Source organism: Chenopodium album, chromosome 4 (assembly GCF_948465745.1).
Source record: "Chenopodium album chromosome 4, dcCheAlbu1.1, whole genome shotgun sequence".
Lineage (NCBI taxonomy): Eukaryota > Viridiplantae > Streptophyta > Magnoliopsida > Caryophyllales > Amaranthaceae > Chenopodium > Chenopodium album.
Genome location: NC_137837.1, coordinates 8,762,157 through 8,777,317, shown reverse-complemented (window position 1 = coordinate 8,777,317; position 15,161 = coordinate 8,762,157). Strand labels below are relative to the sequence as shown.

Sequence of the window (15,161 nt, the reverse complement as noted above, 5' to 3'; positions counted from 1 at the left end):
AAATTCCGATGCCGGGAATCGAACCCGGGTCTCCTGGGTGAAAGCCAGATATCCTAACCGCTGGACGACATCGGATTTATTGAAAATTAGGCCAATAGTAATGTTATCGTAATGGTAAGAAAATAAGGTGAACTAATCAGAACTTCTTAGATCTTATTAAAACTTATCAGAACTTAACTGAACTTATTTGATTTTATTACACCTGATATTAGTGAAAATAAGGTGAACAGAACAGACCCTAATACTCCGTACTAAACTAGAACTGGATTTCTTTTGTTTTGTAGCAAGGATGATGGTGGGGTTGGTTTTGTGAAGAGAACATCTTACATTGTCTTAGTTATGTGGAATAATCAATGGGTTTAATGGGTAATATGTATATACTTAAAAAATTTAATTATTTTTTTAGAGAGCTACAAGGACGAGTAATGAGGAACCTTGTTGAACTAGCACTTCCCATCACATGTTAAGCCAATCTAACTATGCAAGTTAACGCTTAAGAAGAATAAACGGGAGGTAAGGGATTCTCCCTATATTCAAGTAAATGGAGTTGGTGAGGCTTGAACTTGTGACCTTTATCCTTAAAAGTTCAACTCGCTTACCAATAAACGTATTACTACACCAAGAAACTACTTATATTGGTAAGTGAGTGTAACTTTTGAGAATAGACGTATTACTATACCAATTCTTTATACGTAGTATATAAATCTACTACTTTGACTTTTTTTTTTTGCTGTTTACTAATATATGTTTAAATTGTAGTTGGATTAATCTTAATGTGATTTGATAGCAAGATTAACTTTATATTATTTTTAAATAATAAGGATTAAATATATCAACAATCAGTATTGTAAAATGACATATTGACAAGCATATCAATTAAATTGATGCATTTTAAATGAATACATGGAGTATTTGCTATACCATTATTATTGCTCTTCGTAAATCTTGTAGTTTACGTAATTATATGTACTTGAACTAAAAAAATATTGAGTATCATATACTTATATGTACTCCATTCTTTTTGGCTTTACTAACTTTGTTTTATTAAATTTTAGTTATATCTCATTTATTATCTTAGATCCTTTCCACTTATCTCACAATCACAACATTTATGTTCTTCAACATTGCCCGAAAGTGCAAGGCCTTAATTGCTAGACAAAGATGGAAAGTCACAATCAGAAACTGTTACAGGGAATCCAATAATTCCAATTGGTTGGTGAACTACGGGGTTACCAAATGGAGCAGTCATTGATCATTTTTGAGGCGATTCCGAAGGATTTTCAAAATGTCCATTTTATTGGAGGATCTAAGAGGTAGAGCGATTTTGAGGAGGGTGGCTAGGATTGAGTAGTTGTAGTTGTTGCTTTTTTTTTTTTTTTTTTTTTTCATTTTGTAATTTATCTAGGCCCCACGATTCCACACACAGGGAACAAAAAAAAATCACAATATTTATCAACATTTATACTCATTTATTATCTGAGAGTGAGGGATAACTAAAGTGGTTAGAGCTTCTCTCTCGTTTTCCAGAGATTGTGTGAAACCTTAAATACTGGTTAAAATTATCCTTAATAAACTTAGAAAACTTTACTTTTCAAAAAAAAAAAAAAAAAAACTTAGAAAACTTTAAATTTATAAGCTTTTTTGCACTAAACATACAAAAAAAAGACGTAAAAATAACGTTACAATATAGTTTTTCCAATACTTTTACTGTGTTTTCCTAAACTTTATAAAAAATTTAGTATTCTTTTTTAAAAAATTCTTAAATCGGTCAAGGTTCGGTCCGGTCTTCAATTATTAAAATTCTAATTTTTGATCTTCGGTCCAATCTGGGTCAGTCCGATCCGGTCCGGTCCGATCTTGGACCAATGAACAGCCCTACTAAATTACTTGCAATTCAAAAAGTTCCGATGCCGGGAATCGAACCCGGGTCTCCTGGGTGAAAGCCAGATATCCTAACCGCTGGACGACATCGGATTTGTTGAACACTAAGCATACCACTAATTATAAGTATACACCTCTGTTCATCTTTGACATAAGAGCTGATGTAGTGATGTTGAATTGTTGATGCAAGATGAGGGTATAATAATTGTTGTCCGGCACCAGTTTTAAAGTAACATCAGAGTAAAAACGTTAATGCTCATAAGCATGAAAGATGTGCCATTCAGCCATCGTGCATTTGTGTAAACTCAATTAGCCCAACTATGACAGCTAATATGGTGATGAAGGCCAAATAGAGACTATTTCGTGTTCCTACTCAATAGAAATTATACTGTCGAAGGAATGACAGACAAATTATTGAGATCTACATTTGAATGGAACGAAGAATGTTCGCTTTGTATACAACAATATCAACATACAGCATAGAGGATTGATTGCAGATGAATTATGAAATTCAAGCTGCAGTTGACACCACTTGCAGAATGCTACTAAGCCAAATAATAGTATGTTAACCATCAAAAGTGACAGTCTTCGAAATTCATCCCTGCATAGAACCTGCATAAGAGCCATAGATATAATCCCTATGCTGCCCAAAAATCCTGTATCAAATCGCGACTTTGCTACCAATAATCCTGTATCAAATCGCGACTGACTGCAAGATTGTGAGTAATCAACTAACCAGTAGATTTAAAAATATTAGTGCATATGAATTTGGAGCCTTTAAATTTAGTCATAGTACATTAATTCTCAAATTTTCTTATTCTATCTCCTTAATTACCATCCTGTAAAATTAATTACTCATCCATTATACACTCAAGAACACGATGCACACCATTGTCAATCTAATAAGAACTTGTAAACAAAATACATCAATCGAAACAAGGACAACAAAAACAATTCCGGTGAGGTAGTAAATAAACCTGATCATATATATCAATTTATATATAAACATGTTCAAAATTGTTTCATTAATAAACTAAAAATCTCGAGAAATACAAATCTCCTTCCAACAAAAAAAAATCCCCAAAAGAAAAAAAAAAAAACCCTAGAATTGCAATTCTTCAGTGCCGGAGACAGAAACACCAGTCTTTTTAACAGAATCAAAAAGAGGAATAACAAGCTTGCGATGATGATGAGGGCGAGAAAGCTCTTCATGAATATCAATTTCAACAAAAGAAACCCCAATATCCTTCAATCGAAACCCTAATTTCTCACCAACACGAGATGCGATACGAGCGTCCCAGTAATTCTGCGATCGAGGAAATCGATTGAGATTGGTGCGATAATGGGAGATGAATTCTTGCTCGGAGGAAGAAGCCATGGCAATGATGGAATCCGTCGCCGGGTTAGTCACCTGAGCTGAGATTTTCCGGCAACTCACGAGTAATCGGAGGAGATGTTGCGGGGTTCTTGCGGTAGACATTTGAAATTTTTGGTGGGGTCCACTGGGGCTGGGAGATTCGGGATACAAAGGAAAGAGATGGAATTGCAATTATGAAATTAGGTAAAAGTGGGTGGTGAGTTGAAGAGGGGAATCGATCTCGGGTGGCACGATGAAAACAATGTTGCCACGACCACGAATCACCATATGAGGAGCATAGCTGTATAGGAGGAGGTTTAAGTTAATCTCTAAATCTCAATATATCTCCTCTCACAATTTATGTATTTGTTTTGTTTTATTAAATAAAAATTAAATATTTAAAAAATAAAAGATTAAAATTATGTTGTGAAAAGAGATATATTTACAAGTTTATCTTGCGGTAAATATAAACTTGGATTATCTCAAAAAACAAAACTTGGATTATCTCATAGCTTGGAAAAAAAATTCCTCAAAAAAAAAAAAAAAAAAATTATCAAATGGTAATTGGAAGTGGTAACTTGCAACAAAATTTAAAATTTTAAAAGGTGGTTATATGCAAAAAAAAAAAAAAAAAAAAAAAAAAAAGTGTTTTTTTGCAATTTTTTTTTTGTTTTTTTTAATATGATAAGAGCAACTACAATGGTTAGCTAATTTATATAATAGCTTGGCTTGCCACATCACCTTCTTAAGCTACAACAATTCAAGCTATTTGTTGCTCCAACGGTTAAGCTAGTTGTAAATTAATTTATTTTTAAATTTATAATATTTTTTTATCTAATAAATATTTGCCAAGCTAATTAGCTTTACAAAGCTAATTTGCTTGCCAAAGCTAATCAACAAGATGTGCAACAATGGTGTAGCTACTAGCTTAAAATTTTTAATATTTGCAAGCTAGTCCCTTTTCTCAGCCATTGGAGTTGCTCTAATATTCATTTTTAATACATTATAAAATTTTATGGTCAAAGCGTATATAAGTAGTGCAAAATGTCAAACCGTGTCAATTATGAGATAGTATGAGGTTTGTCCTAGTAAACTTGTAACATTATGCTTGCCCTCTAGAGTTTTAGTGGTTTCTGCATGACCACTGTCACTCTGTGATAATAGTTGGAGAAATTACTTTTGTAAGAGTGAGAGTGAGTGAGACTGTGAGAGAGAGACCACCCTAGTCATTATTACTACTCTAAAAAAACTAGCTAAATGCTTAAGTTTATTAATTTGTGCACGCTTTGACAACATCAACATCGCTAGTCTTATATATAGCTGCAACTTGTACATGCATGATACACAACTGAAATTTTCAAATTTACAAGATTGATGAAGGTATAAGCTACTGCATACCTAAACACAACCACATTTGGCGAACTTTTGCTACAACAATGGTTTTGTATTACAGGCTACGTCCATAACCGGCCCCTTATAAATTATTAGCTCTTGTATTTCCTCTAATGTTCGGCCCTTTGTCTCTGGGACCAGCTTTGCGATAAATATCACAGAGATTGCATTAACACTTGTAAACACCAAGAACGTGCCTGAAAGGAAAATCAATTAATCGTGTTATTTTGTTAATCCAATGAACTATTTACACTTAACAACAATAGGAAAAGAGAGGAAGAAAGATATCTACCCGAAGAGCTCCATTGCATCATAAAAATGAATGTGTAGGTAACGATCCAGGAACTTGTGCTGCTGACTACAGTTGCTAAGGTTCCGGCTGCCCCTTTTATGTTTATAGGGAATACCTGAGGACAAATAGTACTTATTACGTTTGTTTTAAGAAAATGTGATAAAAACTAATTAAGAATGCTACCTCAATGAAAATTCACTTACCTCTGACATTATAACACATGGTATCCCTCCCATTCCTATTGGAAAAGACGCAGAAAAAATCTGGAGTAAAACACGCTAAGGATTAAGATGTACTCTGTATATATTAACTGTATAGATTTAGTGTCACAGATTGAGGGGAAATATGAAATTAAGGAAAGTATTTTCTGAAGAGTCTGTTTGCCTATCTAGTTAGGCAACTATTAGGAGACGAAATGCCTAAAATGTGTCTTATGCAGTAGTTATGCTTAAGAGTGTAGCCGTGTAGGCAATCAGCTTGATAGTGGAAGGAAAGACTGTACCAATATTCCGACAAGGGCAAGATAGGGGCCGGTATCCATCATCAAACCATGTGCCTGATCAGCAAACACATTTATGTCAGAAAGGGATCAGAAAGCCGGGTCTAGGAGACACTGAACTACTTAAGTTCATATCAAAGTAGAAATTGTGCACCAATATGCTTGTGAGTATGGAACATACCTTAAGCAAGAAAGATAATGCCACCAAGAAGCAGGCTACGCCCATCCCTCCTGCAGAAAACTACGAACACTCAAAACATTACATTACATGTTGTCTTCTGCGATTAACCAATTTGTACACCAAACAAAACAATTTAGTGTAAGGCTTACTCAGATGGATTGATAGCTTACCAGCAACAGTGGCCGTCTTCCATATTTATCCATAAAAATTACACACAGCGCAAATGGTGGCAGCTGCAGAGAAATTGTGGTTGTAGTTTTAAGAGAAAAGTTAGAGAAGAACTCTGAAATCAGAAACCAGATATCAGAATTTTTTTGTTATTGTATAAAAGTACAGAGTATATGATTAAAACCTGGATAAGTCCCATAGCTATAGTTCCAATATTTCCTGGAACTCCTGGAAAAATTATACACAAAAAAATGTCAGTAAGCGATCAACTGTATGATATATTTTCCAATAGCTGCTGCGACTGACTTACCAGCCGATTCAAAGATAGCAGATGCGTAATACAAAATCCCCTGTGTCCCCCCAAATCCTCCTAGGGCCATGAGTCCAAGGGTTACCTAAAAATAATTTAAATGTATACTTCATACTATGTAGTACAAGAAACTGAAATTCATCATAGAGGAATTGAAGTTACTTAGTTACTATACGGAAAGTATTATTTTGTTAATGTGTGGGGCTTACAGTGAGTGGATAAGCATATTTCATCTGGAACACATCCAAGAATTTTTCTGAGATGTTTTCAACAGCTTCAGCATATTCCTGTAAGACAATCAAATAGGTCTTAGATTCAACAAGACAACAACTCATAGTACGATAATTTCACTTAGCATAAGAAGGCCAGTGGCCTATATATTACTTTGATATCAGCTGCTTCTTCAGATATATCAGTGTGTTGTCCCCTAAGACGTTTCAAAGCTGCTTCAAAATCATCTACAGAACTGGCCGTCACCTGTAAAATACGGATTCAACATCATCCAAGACATTAGTACTTTATTTTGCTGCCATAAATAGTTCTGTTGTCTGTCAGAAAATATTATCACATGAACTATTTTAGGATGTTTGAATTAAGTCGTTACATTCCTAAGATACTAATGGTTTGTGATTAACTTTCTTATGAAGGGTGTTGTGTAAAATTGCGTCGTATAGTATCCTCAGCTAGGTATGAAATTGTATGGTTCATGAGAAATTATCTAGGACAAGGGTATCTTTGTGTTCTGTTTTTCTTCTTTCAGTCTTTATAAGTTATAACATCCTAAGGAAATCATGGTTTAACTTACCAACCACCTAGGAGACTCTGGAATGAAGAATATTCCCAAAATTTGTATCATGCACGGAATAGTACCTAAAAAATGTTAAACCAAATTATTTTGGCGAGCCTAAAATGGCTAAAAACAAACTATGTAAGGTTTAGTATGAAAATCAAAATGATTACCAATCTTCTACCAAATAAAAAATGATTACCCATCAAAGCTAAGCTGCGCCAGCTAGTTATAAGCCCAACAAGGAAAGCCGCCGCTATTCCACAGCACATCAGGAACTACATAGTACAGGGATAAAGTGCAAGGTCAAAACACTCCTAGAACTTGTATAGAATACAACTCGAGTATCCCTAAAATATGAGTTACCTGATGGAGAAGCCCTAATCCCCCTCGAATATTCTTTGGTGCTATTTCTGCAACGTATACAGGAATCTGCATCACAAGCATTTACTGTTATTATTATTTTGTTACTTATATTTTCTTTTAGGAAAAGATAATAAGCAGAAAGAAGAAATTACGGTGTAAGTCATGATCCCATTTGCAAAACCAAGAGCTAGTCTACCAATATAAAGGGATATTGAATCCTGTCACGATATACACAAGGTAAGGAAAAGATTATAACATTGATAACTGATAAGATAGTGTACTCGAAGTATTGACCAAAATTTGAATGTAACAAGATTAAAACCTGTGAATATGCTATAGAAAGCCAACCAGCAAGGCAGAGTATACTTGAAAGCCCCATAGCCTGCATCAAAATAGCCGAAGTTGAACTATAACCATGCACTTTGAATCTTTTGAGTACTAAGTCATCAAACTAGGAATAAATCAAAACTTACTCCACGACGACCAGTTAAATCGCTTAGTTTTCCACATACTGTTGCACCTAACAGTCCTCCGGCTGTCAAAAGTGATCCAAAGAGTGAATACTGCAAAATGCACACCAAGTAGAGCCAATATTCATTTGATAGAATGAGTTATGGAAACTTTTATTTGAGATGGCAAGCAATTAGGCCTATTTACATCAAGATTTGTCGCGTCTTTGGCTGTTATCATAATGTTGAAAATAATCTCTTTAAACTCAAGATATTTGTCTTGAAAGAAAGGTGTCAAGTGGCTCAAAAATTTGACAAAACTTTATTGATTGGAGGTACTGATAGAGGACCAACTCAACCAAGCGGTGAGACCCAGGAATATGTTTAATACTCTATCAGGTACAAAAAATTCGAAACGATATCATCTGCATATTGGTTCCAAAAAACCCCATATGATGTACTTCATTTCAAGATTTTATTTCAATTTTGACAACCCATTTTACTACATTACTCCTCTAGTCCTCTTACCCCCAATCCCAAGGCCTAAGGGCCGCTCTAAAATTCTAAATCAATAACTACTCTTGTCATTAGTAACAATAGCAAATATTCATCTGTATTTATAGATCTCATGTTAATTGGTACAAACATTGTCTTGATCCACATTTTTCTTACACTTACCTACTCATTAATTACACTGTCTCGGACATTCATCACCCTTTTTCCCCTTACACTCACCCACCTAATTAACTACTCATCTATCCTCTCCATCCACAAATAACCTTCATGTTAAACTTGGACATGCATGGTTTCAAAAAATAAAATAAAATAAAATAAAATAAATTGGACATGCAAATTATAAAATTTAGGGTGAGGCGTGTGAATGCGAGATTAAAAAAATAGTTGAGGGATCCACATCAAATATATATATTCCGTTATACTACCTCCGTTAAGTTTTATTTGCAACTTTGGAATATTTTATATCTCACAAATAATACCCCAAAGTTGCAAATAAAACTTAACGAAGGTAGTATTTTTTACGAACATCTTAAAATAAAATATACGAAGATTATTTGTGGACTGAGTATATTTTTTAATCTTTGTGCTTTTTTGTTTTTTTAATTTTTTTTTTTTTTTTTTTTTTAGGAAAAATCTTTGTACTCTGTCTCTGTAATTTGTTATGAATTGTACTTCACCCCCCAAAAAAAAAAAAAAAAAAAACGCTCATGTCTAGGGAATATAAAATGTGTACCCAAATTTTAAAATAGATTAATTATGGACGGAGAAAATATCATATCATAATACGATGATTTCGATCCCAAAACAGAGTTTAAATATCAGAAAAGGGTAAAGTATAAGAAATAGACAACGAAGAACTAACCTCCGCTGTAGAAAGGTGCAAGTCTTTGATGATTGCAAAGTGAACAGGAGAGGAATATCCTCCCTACACCAACAACAAATTGCTAAATTAATTAGCCCACACATTAGGGATTAATGCACCAACTAAACACATTTACACAATACCTAAATTAAATTACATAATGCAACATAAACACGGAGTTCCAATTTAGTGCTACATTTAATTAAACATATGCTAATTATATTAGTAAATGATGAATTGACAGAAAACCTTTCAAAGAGTCGGTCGAATATGTTGTTGCATTTGCATGATACTTATTATTACACATATATCTCTTGACCTCAAAATTCAAAATTCAAAATTTAATATCAAACTTCCTCGGTTATTTTTAGTTGCAACAATTTGATTTTTACACCATTCATGTGTTTTACTTCGATTAGATTTGACAATTAACGACTCACGACATGAATCGGTAAACGTGAAAAGAGAGTGTTGCCACTACAAAAAAAACAGAGGAAGTATAAGTTAAGTTAAACAATCCGCATTATCGGATCAACTCAAAATAAACTCAATCCAAACGACTCATTTCCCTCCTCTATGAACGGATAAACATTTTGAGTATATGCTCTTAAACTCATAATTAACATGCAAAAATTCCAAATGTAACGCTTGAATTATATCATAAGATAAAAATTATGATTAAAAATTAAGTAAATAAAACTTACAGCAAAACCACAAGTGAAAGAACCAGAAACAGCAATGAAGATACTGAAAAAGAGAGCAAAAGTTACACCACCCTCGCATTTTCCGCCAGCCGTTGATTCAAATTCTTCATGAATTTCAATCAACGGTTGTTCTTTCTCTTCCATTTGGTTCGTTTTCCACTCCATATTATACGTCAATTTGTTTGATGAATGATGATATAATAATATTTATATAAGAGATGATTTATACCTTTTATAAATGTGTGAACTGTGAAGTGTATCAGTATTGATAACACCCCTTTTTTGGTTTTTTGATAGTACTAATAAAGAGCAAGCATAATCAAAATAGATTTCCTAGATTTGAGCTTATTAACCAACAATGATATCTACTAATAAGTTGTTTGATGGAATATAAAAACCAATTCTTAGTTTTAATATATATATAACCATCCATTTAATTTTTTGATTATGTTGGTCCTTTATTAGTTAATACATTCACATTATTTTTATATTGTTTATTCTAAAATTTTGACATGTGTCTATATAGTTACAAATTTTAGTTAATTGTTTCATTTGTTTATAGCATATTTTTTTGAGGGAAAATAGTAGTTAATTACAAGTATGCCCATATGAATCATATAATAAGCCAAAAAGTGAGTGATGAAGGGGCAAAACTTTGCTTCCCTTAAAATGGTAAAAAATAAGGATATCTCTTCCTCTTCTTGTTTGATCTAATACTTGTATTCACTAATCTATAACCCTTATAAAATATGCAAAAGAAACTACTATTCTTATGAATAGTTCCATGTGGTGCTATTACAAAGACACCCTTGCATTTATTGAATTGCCGAAATTGCCCTTCCTTAGCTATATGTGCATTTGCTTGCCATGTGTAGCAGAGGAGACAGCTGGTCTTCGTATACTTCTTTGGTTGCCAGCTAAGGTGTCCTTGTTTCTTGTAGGAATTGCTTTCCAAGGATCGTTTGGTTGTATGCTGTGGTGTTAGCTTTGGGTCTTCTCTTTTGCTGGTTGGGTTTTCGTGTTGTTGGTCTGAATGATGAGGTTTGGAGGGGAAATGTTTGGTTTGGCATGCTGTTCAAGAGTGACTGGTATGGTTTTTTTTCTCTTTTTCTTGTTGAAATTGTTGGCTCTCAGCTTTGCTTCGGTTGCATGTTAGCTTAGGAGGCTTTGTTTCGGTTGCATGTTAGCTTAGGAAGCTTTGCTTCGGTTGTATGTTAGCTTAGGACTAGAATTGGTGTTTGGTTTTTCTAGGAATGGACTGCCTTACTTGGGCACTACTTCAGTGTCCTGTTATAGGAATTAAAAAAAGACTTGGGGATGACTTTGTTGTACTTGGTTTCTGGGGTTTATCAATGGCGGTGGACTGTTTCCCCATGGTCTATATATAGTTTAGCTGGATTCTCATTTTTTTGGATGTGGGTGACCTTAGTTTCCTGTGCTGAAGTCTTTCTTTCGGAGGTTGTTCTTTGTTGGCTTGACATTATATTACCTGCTGTGCATTTTATATAGGTGTATGTGGATTGTATTTCGGATCTACTGACAAATTGAACTTTATAGATTCTCGTTGTCTGTATATGATTGTACTTCGGATTTGCTGCTAAATTGAACCTTAGATTCAGAATAGCTAATTACATAGAGTTGCAATGTGTTTTCCAGTGTCATTGGTGCTTTCATCCTTATAGCACTGGATTGGCATGTGGTGTTGATTTAAAAATTGTTGTGTTATTTGGAGTGGTAACAAATGAAGTGTGAATTTGGGATTCAAAAATGGGTGGCATATCAACTGCTTGTTGGATAATAACTTTAAAAATTCTTATTTTTGCTTTTTGTTGGGTTACAGGATTGCTGATAGAATTTTTTGTGCTTCTGTTGCTGGGCCTTGGTCTATTTTGGTGTGTTTGGAAAACTTTTCAAGGTAATTCTTGTTCCTCAGAAGTTGTTCTGTGGCTTTGGAGTTCTTTTTTAATGCTATGTTGTTTTGTTCTGATTTTCTTGGTCTTGATTAGCTGCAATTATTACATTGTTTTATGCATCTTTTTTACCTGTGATGGTTTGGTACATCGTGTGTGGTATTTGGTGTGTAATTTTATGTACTTTCAGCTTATTATAGTATTTGTGGAATTGGTAAGAGAGGTGGTCTTGGTGATTGATTGTTTGTTTTTTTTTTCTCATTTGTTGTGAAGGGATATTGAAGTAGTTTGTGGGTAGGTTATTCTATTGATGTAGACTTGGAAAATCTAGGCTGTACATGGGTGTTCGGAGAAAAGTAAGGGTATTATGTATAGGATTTTTGTGTTTTAGTTTGGGAATTTTTTTAGGTTAGTATAAAAACGGAACGAACTCTATCTGCCTTTTGGTTCGTCTTTTGGATAGGGTCCAGTTGTCTTCCTTGGAAGAAGAATGAGTGTTTTGCTCTTCATGGTTTTTGTCCTGAGCATTGATTTTGCCATTACAGGTTATGGCTAGACGATCAAACAGAGTTTGTGTTCTTTTTCAGCCTATTTTGGAAAAGGTAGTTGCTTGGTTGCAGTTTCCATCTCCGGTATATGGATTTATAGATGCTGCTAAGAATAATGTCTTTGTGCGGGTGAGTAGGCCAAACTCCCGTAGAAAGTTTATCTTCTATGGTGGAGATGCTGCTACGGTTGAAGAGTCTCGTGAAAGAGCAGCTCAGAAGGCTGTGCAAAGATTAGTCTGCCGGTTTAATGTTCGAGTGTCTGATTTCACGTATGAGCGTATGAAGATGTATCGCTTGTGTGTGAAAATGTATAAGAATTTGTGTGCTGAGTTGGTACAGGACAGGGAAGACTTGAGTCGCATTCGTGCAGAATGCAGCACACGAGAGGATGCATCGTTCCATGATATTCATGTTGGACTTGATTTCGTGCAGTTTCTGGGAGTATTAGTTAGGAAGACTGGTGTAGCTGCCACTGGCATTGAGACCACTAAGCTAGAAGGACATGGCTACATGTCCTGGTTGATGGTCACTTGTCCACATAGTAGTATTGGAATGGAGTGCATCTTCAGTGATCCTTGTCCTGAAAGGGATCTTGCTGAACAGCGAGTTGCCAAGAAGGCATGTTTTTTTATATCTTCTGTGCTTAATTTAGATATTGTCGATGTCAATTATGGTGCTGCTGCGAAGCTAAGTGCAGAATGTTCCTTGATTAGGGAAAGGTATCTGGTTTTGAAAAGCCATGTTCAGTGTTTGCAAGGGAGTTCTAGCCAATCTGAGGGTGTTACCTCTTTGGTTAGTGATGGATGTGCGACACCGACTGCTGAGGGAAACCAAATTCCGGTCCTTTCTCTTCCGCCAAGTCTTCCAGCCAAGCGTACTGTTGATAGAAAAGAGCTGCCTGCAAGTGCTGTTGGAGTCCATGTTTCTGATCAGCTTGTTACTAGCTTGATTGAATTCGCTAATGGTCGCAAATGTCCTAGGGTTGAATAGGCAAGTGTAGCGAACGTAGCTGACTTTAGGTGTAGAGGCTTTATGGTATGTAAGTAGATGGTAGTGCTGTCTCAGTGATGTAGTTGCTTTGTAGCTCGATTTGTCCTACTATTAATGTCTGTTTAAGGATGCAAGAAATAGGCAGCATTATGTACCTTTTGGTTTTTTCTGATGTACTGAATCGAAATACTTTGATGTACTGCCTGTTATGGCTTTTAAAATAATGAAAGCAGTTGGTGTTTGTAGTATGCCTTGTGTTTTTACATGTTGCGTTGGTTACCTCTTTTTTTTTTTTTTTGTAATCGTTGAGAAACCGCCTTTCTTTATTGATTTTGATGTACTGGCTGTTATGATTTTCTTAATAATGGAAGTAGTTGGTGTTTGTAGTATGCATTGTGTTTTCTTGTAGACGTTTAAGGAGATGCCTTTGTTTATCACTTTTTTTCCTTGTCTGGTTTCTGATCCGAAAACTAATACAGGTCTTGTCTGCGGAAGGTGTTGCGAAACTCTGTACCCTTCCTGTTTTGATATTCTCTTCTACGGCTATGACAATGGGTACTGTCTTTGTTAGAAAAGTTTGTGCTGTACTCTGTTTGATACAGCTGAGTTCTGAATTGTCTGTTCTTTTGGCTGCTTTACTTTATTATTTGCTAGACTGCCGTTATGGCATACCGCAGCTATCTAAAAAAAGATGCAGTAGACTGAATAAGGCTGCACAAAGGACGTCACAATCGGCATTTGCTAGGTATGCATAGCTATAAGAGGTTGGTTTGTTAGGATGAGTGGCTGTTGCGTTTGGAATCAGTTTATTAATGAGCCTGCCTTTAAATGTAGCCCATGCTCATCAGCAAATCAGTTAGCTCTTGCACAGCCTCCACAGCGCTGTACATCAAAGAGGAGGAAATGTATGCAGGAAATGGCTATGCCAAATTCCAATAGGTATACTGTATTCGTTGTCTAGCTGCTATTATGTTTATCTTTGTTGTATTGATGAATGATTTTTCCTTTTTCCCTGCTATTGGCTGTATCTTTGGATTGATGCAATCCTAGGGGTGCTTATTCAGTCTTTGCGTTATAGATATCATAATAGAATATGTGTTTCGTGCAGTGTTCTAGAGGCAGGAATAGGTGTCCTTTCTAAGAAACGGAAAGCAACATCTGCTGTGCGAGGTAACTGATTTTGTCAGTTTTAAGAGTGTTCTCTTATGGCTTAGCATCTTACAAGTCTCCCTTTTTTGGTTGGCTTTTTTTTTAGAAAAAAAAAAAATTTCATTTTAAATTTCCATTTTGTGTGTGTGTGTGTGTGTGTGTGTGTGCTGTGTAGCATTAGATATTCTTGGTGCTGCTATGGATCAGCAGTTGCCAGCGGAGCCTTTCAAACTGTCTATGCCTTCTTCATGTGGCAAATGCGGTGCAAAAAAATTTATGTTTGAATCCTTGCACTTCTGCTGCGGGAATGGAGACATCACGATTGCTGATACTGAGTACCCCTCTGAACTTATTTATTTATTTACTTCGAAGGATGAAGGCGCTGTGCATTTTAGAAAGTATGCTAGGCTGTATAACAACCTGTTCGCATTTAGTTCCCTTGGGGGCCATTATTATGCAAACACGTACAAAGGGATTTATCTTTTTAAGTTGCACGGGCAAATGTATCATTTTGTCCCAGATTTATTACCTGACGATGACAATCCGAAATATCTTCAATTATATTTTTATGATGGTCAAGATGAATCAGAAAATAGGGTTGGCTGTTTTCCTGAAATAAGAGAAGATATAGTAAGCATTCTTATGCAGATATCTGAACAAAATCCCTATGCTGTATTCTTCCGAAATTTAAGGGACAGGGTCATTCATGCAGATACAAGAATTATTTTAAATCAAGCCCCGGTTCTTGATCAGCGTGTTTATAATGCTCCTGCTGTTGATGAAGTTGCTGCAATCTGGCC

The 15,161-nt window shown here is 35.2% G+C and overlaps 1 protein-coding gene and 2 non-coding genes across 3 annotated transcripts; all 3 read right to left on the bottom strand.

The window, feature by feature from the left end:
- Positions 1 to 3: 3 nt before the first annotated feature.
- TRNAE-UUC (transfer RNA glutamic acid (anticodon UUC)) lies at positions 4 to 75 on the bottom strand. Its single transcript has one exon. It is a non-coding gene; the product is annotated as a tRNA-Glu (tRNA).
- A 1,827-nt stretch (positions 76 to 1,902) lies between these two features.
- TRNAE-UUC (transfer RNA glutamic acid (anticodon UUC)) lies at positions 1,903 to 1,974 on the bottom strand. The gene has a single exon. It is a non-coding gene; the product is annotated as a tRNA-Glu (tRNA).
- Positions 1,975 to 4,508: 2,534 nt separating this feature from the next.
- On the bottom strand, positions 4,509 to 9,921 carry LOC145627586 (sugar transporter ERD6-like 5). Its single transcript, XM_081679953.1, has 19 exons — positions 9,765 to 9,921; positions 9,061 to 9,123; positions 7,707 to 7,796; positions 7,556 to 7,615; positions 7,386 to 7,451; positions 7,234 to 7,299; positions 7,070 to 7,145; positions 6,886 to 6,950; positions 6,465 to 6,557; positions 6,290 to 6,367; positions 6,081 to 6,165; positions 5,955 to 5,998; positions 5,773 to 5,835; positions 5,603 to 5,662; positions 5,425 to 5,478; positions 5,126 to 5,185; positions 4,923 to 5,037; positions 4,706 to 4,827; positions 4,509 to 4,586 (listed from the first exon to the last, which is right to left on the bottom strand). Exons 1-19 carry the CDS (start codon positions 9,906 to 9,908, stop codon positions 4,509 to 4,511), a joined length of 1,482 nt encoding a protein of 493 aa, XP_081536079.1. The 5' UTR covers positions 9,909 to 9,921.
- Positions 9,922 to 15,161: the final 5,240 nt, after the last annotated feature.